Source organism: Salvia splendens, unplaced genomic scaffold, assembly GCF_004379255.2.
Source record: "Salvia splendens isolate huo1 unplaced genomic scaffold, SspV2 ctg427, whole genome shotgun sequence".
NCBI lineage: Eukaryota > Viridiplantae > Streptophyta > Magnoliopsida > Lamiales > Lamiaceae > Salvia > Salvia splendens.
In genome coordinates this window covers 1832-10499 of record NW_024599077.1, presented here as the reverse complement: position 1 = coordinate 10499, position 8668 = coordinate 1832, and the positions used below count along the sequence as shown (strand labels likewise).

The 8668-nt window shown below is 36.3% G+C and overlaps 1 protein-coding gene across 1 annotated transcript; it reads left to right on the top strand.

The window, feature by feature from the left end:
* On the top strand, positions 1–8448 carry LOC121790165 (insulin-degrading enzyme-like 1, peroxisomal). The gene is made up of 26 exons (XM_042188441.1): positions 1–289; positions 390–465; positions 1011–1078; positions 1271–1362; positions 1436–1509; positions 1595–1638; positions 1783–1834; positions 2016–2138; positions 2220–2332; positions 2881–3043; positions 3674–3766; positions 3906–3991; positions 4483–4569; positions 4685–4788; positions 5154–5256; positions 5361–5456; positions 5563–5752; positions 5940–6001; positions 6087–6191; positions 6371–6572; positions 6673–6881; positions 7097–7221; positions 7299–7350; positions 7457–7543; positions 7652–7774; positions 7977–8448. The coding sequence occupies exons 1-26, from the start codon at positions 158–160 to the stop codon at positions 8223–8225; spliced, it is 2910 nt and encodes a 969-aa protein (XP_042044375.1). The 5' UTR covers positions 1–157; the 3' UTR covers positions 8226–8448.
* The last annotated feature ends 220 nt before the right edge of the window (positions 8449–8668 follow it).

The window sequence follows — 8668 nt, the reverse complement described above, 5'->3', positions numbered from 1 at the left end:
GGAATCCTCTATTCATCAGAGTCTTGCTCGTTCGTCTCTGCAACCAGTTCAGTTAATCTCCTCACACTGAAAATATATCCATCATTTATCCGTTTGTATATAGTATTATCCCATTGATTGCAATCGGCTGAATTCGCATAATTGGATACGAAAAAGCATGGCCTTGGGAGTAATGAAACCGGAAGATGAGATAATAATCAAGCCGCGCAATGATAAAAGAGACTATCGAAGGATTCTTCTCAAAAATAATCTCCAAGTTCTCCTCATCAGCGATGCCGAAACCGATAAAGTCTGTAATTTGTACTCTTTTTTAGCGGAAATCAGAAATTGATTAGGTTGTTTCTGAATTTTGCCTTTTGGATTGGATTTACCTTTTTTTTTAATTGCAGTGTGCTGCTTCAATGGATGTCCGCATCGGTGCTTTCAGTGATCCCGAGGGACTCGAAGGCCTCGCGCATTTTCTTGGTGAGCAAGTTTTTGGGTGCAAATATACCTCAATCTGAATGTTTTGATCTAATTTTTTGTAATGTCAATCGATTTTGATCCTTTTGAAGTTTTGACCTACTTGAAGCTTTTGTAATGCCTGTGCACATGAATTGGATGTCTGGTAATTTCGGAGAGATTTTAGCATGTTAAGTGTTGCAATTAAGCATCTGGTTTTCTCCAATAAAGAGAATTTTAGTGATTTAGAATGTTAGTTTGTTGATGCAAGGCGTTTGAAAAGTGCTGGCTAAAATGCCCCCGATGCTTCCCATTTGATTCCTTACTTCAGTCCTTTGTATTGTGTATTTTTTTTTACCTGCAGATGTTTTTGAGTAATTAGTGTATGCATCTTTGGTGTAACTCCAGTTAATGGTTCTGATACTCAATGTGATTCTATTATCGAGCATGTGCTGTTCTATGCTTATATCAATGATGTATTTGCTGTGAAACTGCAATTAATAGTTATGTTCTACCATGCACAGTTTGTTAGACTTATTATATTTGACCGTAATGTGATTTTATCACAGAACACATGCTTTTCTATGCTAGCGAAAAGTATCCGCAGGAGGACAGTTATTCAAAATACATCAGTGAGGTATTTTTTCACGTCGCTTGACTGACCTTGATTTATCTGGGACTAGACCATTACTATAACCCCACTATTTTCCCTTGTTCGCTGGTTCATCCTTATCTTAAAGTTTTGTCCTTTGTCTGGAAAAGTGTTGTTTCTAATATGTCTAGCTGAAAAACAATACTACTACATCTTTAACTCGATTTACATTTTCAGCATGGAGGCAGCACAAATGCTTTCACATCGTCTGAGAACACCAATTACTACTTTGATGTCAACCCTGACTCCTTTGAAGAAGCCTTGGACAGGTATAATAAATAATTGATTGAATTTTCATTATGTGGATGCATGACATAATGATGTTCTGTAATCTTAATTCAGATTTGCTCAGTTTTTCATAAAACCATTGATGTCGGCTGATGCGACTACAAGGGAAATAAAAGCAGTTGATTCTGGTCAGCATTTTATCCTGCAGTTTCTCGATTAATCCCTTTTTATGTTTTCTGATGGCCTCGATTCCCCTCATCCATTTTATCTCAGAGAACCAGAAAAATTTGCTATCTGATGCCTGGCGGATGAATCAGGTGCTTCTGTATTTGAATTTTGCTATCAAGTCTATAAGTTTTTCTAAATTTGATTGCAGGTGTGCATTTATTAATTATTAAATGCTGCAATCCGGTACTGAAGAGAACTAACCAACTATTTTAATTTGTTTCTTATTAATACAGCTTCAGAAACATTTAAGTGTGCAAGACCACCCGTACCACAAATTCAGTACAGGTTGGAATAATTATATTATAATCTCATGTTAATTCTATTTTGATTACTAAGCTTCATCACCCTATTTATTTGTTGTAGATAGAGATAATTTTGGTCTACTAGTACATAACAGTATCTATCATTTATCCTGATCCTTGATGCACCCTTTTATCATCTATGATCTTTTGCAATACACGTGTAGGAAATTGGGATACTTTGGAAGTCCGGCCAAAAGAAAGAGGATTGGACACTAGACAAGAGCTTCTGAAGTTCTATAGAGACAATTATTCAGCCAATCTCATGCATCTTGTGATATATACTAAAGGTAGCAGATTAATAACTGTCACCTGGTTTATATGGTCTTGCCATGTTAAATATATGAACTTATGCAGTAGAATTTGTTTAGATGGTCTCGATAAAATTGAAATCCTTGTCCGGAGCTATTTTGAGGATATCCGAAATACAGATAGAAACTCAATCAGTTTCCCTGGCCAGCCTTGTAATTCAGAAAACCTTCAGGTACTGTTGGTGCATCTTTACTCTGTTAATTTAACCTATCTAGTGGCAAGATTTCTTTTTCCTTTTTTATGACGATCAAGTGTGAGAATAAACCTTTGGAATATGACAATGTTGTGCTCATGTTATATATTACAACTTCTAAGTGAGACCATATATTTCTTTCATTATTTCTTGATAAAAATGTCTCACTAGTGATCACCGATTGACATCGCCATCAAATTGTTACATAAACATATCCATATTTTAGTGCCTCTTGGGCAACTGTTCTTGCTCGCTGTTGCTGTTATAGATTCATGAAGTGACATCAGAATCATTTATCAGTTATTAGTGCAAAAATATTTTAGCCCATTTATATAACAAAACATGAAATGCTACCATGTTACCTTTACATGGTTATGTATACAAGACTAATGTGACAATCTTTTCCTTATGATTTTCTTTTGTTGAAATACATATTTAATTACTGAGCTAAGTTTGGTTATTCAATATAGTAGTAATGTTTCTACTTGGTACTAATAAACTAGATTATATTTCACCCTTTTTCTCAGATTCTCGTAAAAGCCGTCCCAATTAAGCAAGGTCACAAGTTAAAATTTGTATGGCCAACAACACCTGGAATCCATCATTACAATGAAGGGCCAAGCAGGTATCTGGGTCACTTGATTGGCCATGAAGGAGAAGGATCTTTGTTTTACATCTTGAAAAAAATGGGTGGGTGTTGAGCTTCCTTTCCATGCCCCTACTCGGCTACTCCCCCTCACTGATTTGCTGATTATGAAAATTTGTCAGTATATATCTGTTCTGTACTTACCCCTCCCTCTCAGCCCCCAACCACGTTGAAAGAATATTGTATGATAAACTGATACTCTTATCATCTGTTAAGTTTTCTGCCTTATGGTAATATTTTAAAACTTCTCTATTTTGTATTGGGCCATAATATGAAGTGTTGGGATGTGTCATTATTTAGTCATTGCATTATCTATTAATTTACTTTCAGATATAGTAGGATTTTGATCTACTTAGTACGAAATAAAATTTTACATTCTAATATAGTATTCCCTCCCTTCCATAGTAGTGGTGACATTTCTTTCCGGCACGGAGATTAAGAAAAAGATGTGTAATGTAATAAATAAAAAGTTAATAAAGTAAAAGAGAGGAAAAAGTAGAGATAATAAAGTAAGAGAGAGGGAAAAGTAGGAGTGGGAAAATGTGTTACTACTTTTTACTAAAAAAGGAAATGACTCTACTACTATGGAACGGAGGGAGTACAGTGTAAAGAGGAAATTGGGTACTCAAATTCATACTCAGGTTATATTGATTAGTTCATTCGAATTTATGCAGGTTGGGCTACAAGTTTATCCGCTGGTGAATCAGATTGGACTTGTGAGTTTTCTTTCTTCAAAGTCAGCATTGATCTCACAGATGCTGGCCAAGGTAAATTTTTCTTTCTTCTGATTTTACTTTCACTTTATGGGCATGAGGCCTCAGGGTGATGGAGGGGCACCATTGATCAACTTTTTATATCATTCTAAATAATTAATATATATGATTTTGTTTTTTTTGATAATCACAGAGAAGTTTGAGGAAATTGTGGCACTATTGTTTAAATACATTCACCTTCTCCAGAACTCTGGACCCTGTGAACGGATTTTTGATGAGGTATAGTTAATGACACTATTAATGCTTGCAGACAAAATATATGGCATAGTCCCACAAAAAAATTGGCAGAAAAATTATTGTTGCATTACACACAATTATGTTATTGGATGTAAACACTTGGAGATTGGTGAGTTGCATATAATTAGGACTGCATCCAACTCAGTAGTGAATGTAACAAATTATATTAAAAGTTCCATCGGGTTTTCTTTGGAGAACTTCATATTTTTGTGGCTTATAGAAATAAGTCCCTTTGGAAGTATTCATCTTTTAGATAATTAGTAGTCTTCATATATTTTAACTAAAAGTGAGATGCAGACCTGAAATTTGCCTAACTTTGATACTGCCGGCCCTTTATGCATAGCTGCTTTGTTATCTATGAGAGCATTTAGTAGTTTTCAGCATTAAATATTGAAGGCATTAAGAGTGTGCTTATATTAATTTCCATGTCCAGTTGGAAATTTTAACTCTTTCATCTTTGTTTACTAATGAAGCTTGCAGCCATTTGTGAGACTTCCTTTCACTATCAAGATAAGATTCGACCAATTGATTATGTGGTCAATGTTGCAATGAATATGCAGGTAACTGGTTCTATCTTTATATGTTCACGACAAGCTCTTATGCTGAAGTAATTTCGTGGTCAAGTATTATTTCACTTCTGATGGTTCTTGCTTATTTCTGTTAAATCTGTTCTAGTTTTATCCTCCAAAAGATTGGCTGGTTGGATCATCTTTGCCTACAAAGTTCAATGCTGAGGTCATTCAGTCAGCATTGAAAGAGCTGAGTCCATTCAATGTGAGGTCCGTTTCACTAGTTACAAGCACCAATATGACTGACCAAAAGATTGGCTGGTTGGATCATCTTCTGATTGTTGTTTTTTTTTATTACAAGCACCAATATGACTGACCAAATTGTTATTGCTACTTGCTAGTAGCAGATACCATATAGTCATCCTATTCTCACTGACCCAAATGTTATGTAAAAAAAACAAAAGAACCGAAAATGAAGACAATGGTTTGCAATTTTTATTCATATTTCTTTGCCAGATTCAACTTTCAAGTTGACTTGGAATAACAAGTTGATAACTGGTTGTTTCATAGTGGTTCCCATTTTAATTGTTTGCATCATTCATTTGTTGTTTGATTTTATAATGTCTGTTCCACAGAATTTTTTGGGAGTCCACAAAATTTGAGGGACTTACAGATTCAAAAGAGCCTTGGTATGGTACAGCTTATTCTGTTGAGCGATTAACTGGCTCTAAGATTGAGGTTGACCTTCCTTCTTCTTTAATGCCGAAAAAAACTTTTCTACCTACTTAAATATCTATAGGGTATTCCACTTCAGATATTCTAATGTGTTTGTTGACTTGTAGCAATGGGCTGATAAAGCTCCTGGTGAAGGTTTGCATCTACCTGTCGAAAATGTGTTTATTCCTACAGATCTATCCCTTAAGACTGGTTCAGAGCAAGTAAGTTTTTGCATTCTACTTAGCTCAAACAGTGCCATGTATCCTTTGGTTGCTAGACTCATAACAAGATCCTTTTTGTTGGTGGCTTATTGACCTTTGATATCAGATGAAATTACCAGTTTTGTTGAGGAAGACGCCTTACTCAAGGTTGTGGTACAAACCTGATACAGCATTTTCAACTCCAAAAGCATATGTTAAGATAGATTTCAATTGTCCTCTTTCTGGGAGTTCTCCTGAATCAGAAGTTCTCACCGAAATATTTACACGTTTGCTGATGGACTACTTAAATGAATATGGTACTTTTCTCATGGTTAAGATGTATAATATGCAATATTGTTTGGTCATGGCATCCACTAATTATTTCACCTGCTTGATATTGTCTTACATCTAGTCATTTTAAATTATGACGTCTCACCTTATGTTTTTCTTATTCCGAACTAAGTCATGAAAACCGTGCTTTCTCTGTTTTTTTTCTTATTCCAGCATACGATGCCCAAGTTGCTGGTCTATATTATTCAGTTAGCAACACTGAATCTGGTTTCCAGGTACTCTGCTGTTTCTTGATACACTCTTCTTTAAAAGAGAATCCGGTCATTCTTACACATTACTATTATAACATCTCTCTTAAAGGTCACTGTAGTTGGATATAACCACAAGCTGACGATCTTACTGGAGACAGTAATACAACGGATTGCGAATTTTGAAGTTAAACTTGACAGATTTTCTGTAATTAAGGTACACAGACTGTGTTCTTAACTTAGTTGTGTTAGCTCAGATCTCCACGGTTCAGTTCATCATGTCACCTCCAGAATAATGCTATCCTTACCATAATGAATAGAAACTAATATTTGCATCTAAAAGCTGTTTGATTTATCATATTTTCCTCTTTGGGTTTCTGTTATGCTTGTACGCAGGAATTGGTCACAAAAGACTATCAGAATATGAAGTTTCAACAGCCATATCAGCAAGCCATGAACTACTGTTCATTGATACTAGAAGACCAAACATGGCCTTGGACTGAGAAAGTTGAAGTTTTACCTCACCTTGAAGTCGAGCATCTTGTGAAATTTTATCCTTTAATGATATCAAGGATCTTCTTGGAGTGCTTTGCTGCAGGTTCTGATTCCTCTCATTGTTTCCTCATATTTGCCAGATTTTTCTACTCTTTGGCTAATGTCTATATCATTTTCACTGTTTCATTGTCGTCTAAACGTAGGAAATCTTGAGCCAAAAGAAGCAGAGTCCATGATCCACCATATAGAAGATGTGTTCTTTAAGAGTACCAAGCCCATATCCAAGCCTCTCTTTGGATCTCAGTACATGACAAATAGAGTTGTGAAGCTTGAAAGGGGAATAAATTACTTCTACAGCGGGGAAGGCCTAAATCCTAGTGACGAGAATTCTGCACTTGTCCACTACATTCAGGTACAAAGTAAAATTGAGAACATTTGTTGGAACCATACCAATTAATATTACAAGTCTTTGATAGTGATATGCGTGTATTGTATCTTTATTCATTTTTCATCAAATACGGTGTTAAAAGGCAAGAACCGAACCCCTCGACCCAAGCCAAATCAATTTAGCTAAATGTCATCTGTTAAGGCACGATTGTTGAACATTACTGCTTTTGTATCATGTAGGTGCACCAGGATGATTTCAAGCTAAATGTCACTCTCCAACTTTTTGCGGTGATAGCAAAGCAACCTGCATTTCACCAGCTTAGATCAGTTGAGCAGCTTGGTTATATTACAGTGCTTATGCAGAGGTAGGAATACGACTCTTGCAATCTATATTCTTCCATTTGTGCCATGTGATTTTTGTCTCACATTTTCTGTACTATAGGAATGACTCTGGTGTCCGAGGTGTACAATTCATTATCCAATCAAATGTCAAGGTATAGATTGCATCGTTTGTGTATATAGTTTATACTCGTTACATTTACAATGTTTACCTGTTCTTGTAGTTACTATTTATCACTCACCCATCATTGTGTTTGATAGGGTCCTGGTCAAATTGATCTGAGAGTAGAGTCATTTCTCAAGATGTTTGAAACTAAGCTCTATGAAATGCCTAACGACGAATTTAAGGTCCCATGTTAATCTTTCCTGGAAACTACATTATGAACAACTTATTTCTCTTACGTCTGCTTTGAGGAGCTACTTGATATTCACATATAGTCTTCTCCATTGACACAGAGCAACGTTAATGCACTTATCGAAATGAAGCTGGAGAAGCACAAAAACCTACAAGAGGAATCTACATTCTACTGGCGAGAAGTATTTGACGGAACCTTCAAATTTGACAGGAGAGAATGCGAGGTACTGAATTTAGTTTACTCATGCAATCGTGGATTTCATATCTCGTAGTTTAGAGGCTTTTGTAATTTGTATTCCCCCTTGAACCCTGCTTTTTAATCTGAATAACTCAGAAATTTTGTAACCTGCTCGCTATCTCTTAAGCAAGTGCTCCTAGCATGAGTTGCCAAATATTTTGTCTGATGAAACCATTTTGATGAAACAGGTAGCAGCACTAAAGCAAATAACTCAAAAGGACTTGATAGATTTCTTCAACGAGTACATTAAAGTCGGTGCTCCTCTCAAGAAGGGGTTGAGCGTACGTGTATATGGGAGCGCACATGCTTCAGAGTACAAGACAGACAATTCCCAACCTCCTGTATCCTACGTTCCAATAGAAGATATCTTTAGTTTTAGAAGATCACGACCTCTGTATGGCTCGTTCAAAGGAGGCTTCGGTCACTTGAAGCTGTAAAGATGCAAAACTCTGTTCAGGATCAGAAGAGAACCCTTGCCAGAGTGGTTTTCTTCAGAATAGAGCTTTCGTCTTCAGATTACCTCAAAGATTATATTACATTTTCCTTTGATATATAGACGTCTCTTTGAATTTTTCTTAATGAGCAAAATAATTGATAGGGCATCAACCATTTGTAGTATAACCATATTGTTGAATAGTAGAGGCACCGATAACTTAAAAACTCGGTTTCTTTTGCTAGATTATATTTTTGCAGAAACTACTGATTTAGTATGCACAGAGCTAAAGAACACATGACTCTGATTGATTCTTGGCTTGGGTTCGGTAGTGGTGGTGGAGCTGCCGCTGGTGTTGGTCATCAGTGGCGGCGAATTGTGGTGGAGGAGCTGCTGGTGTTGGCTGGCCGGAGGCGGAGGGTGGTAGTACATCCGAGCGGTTTGAGG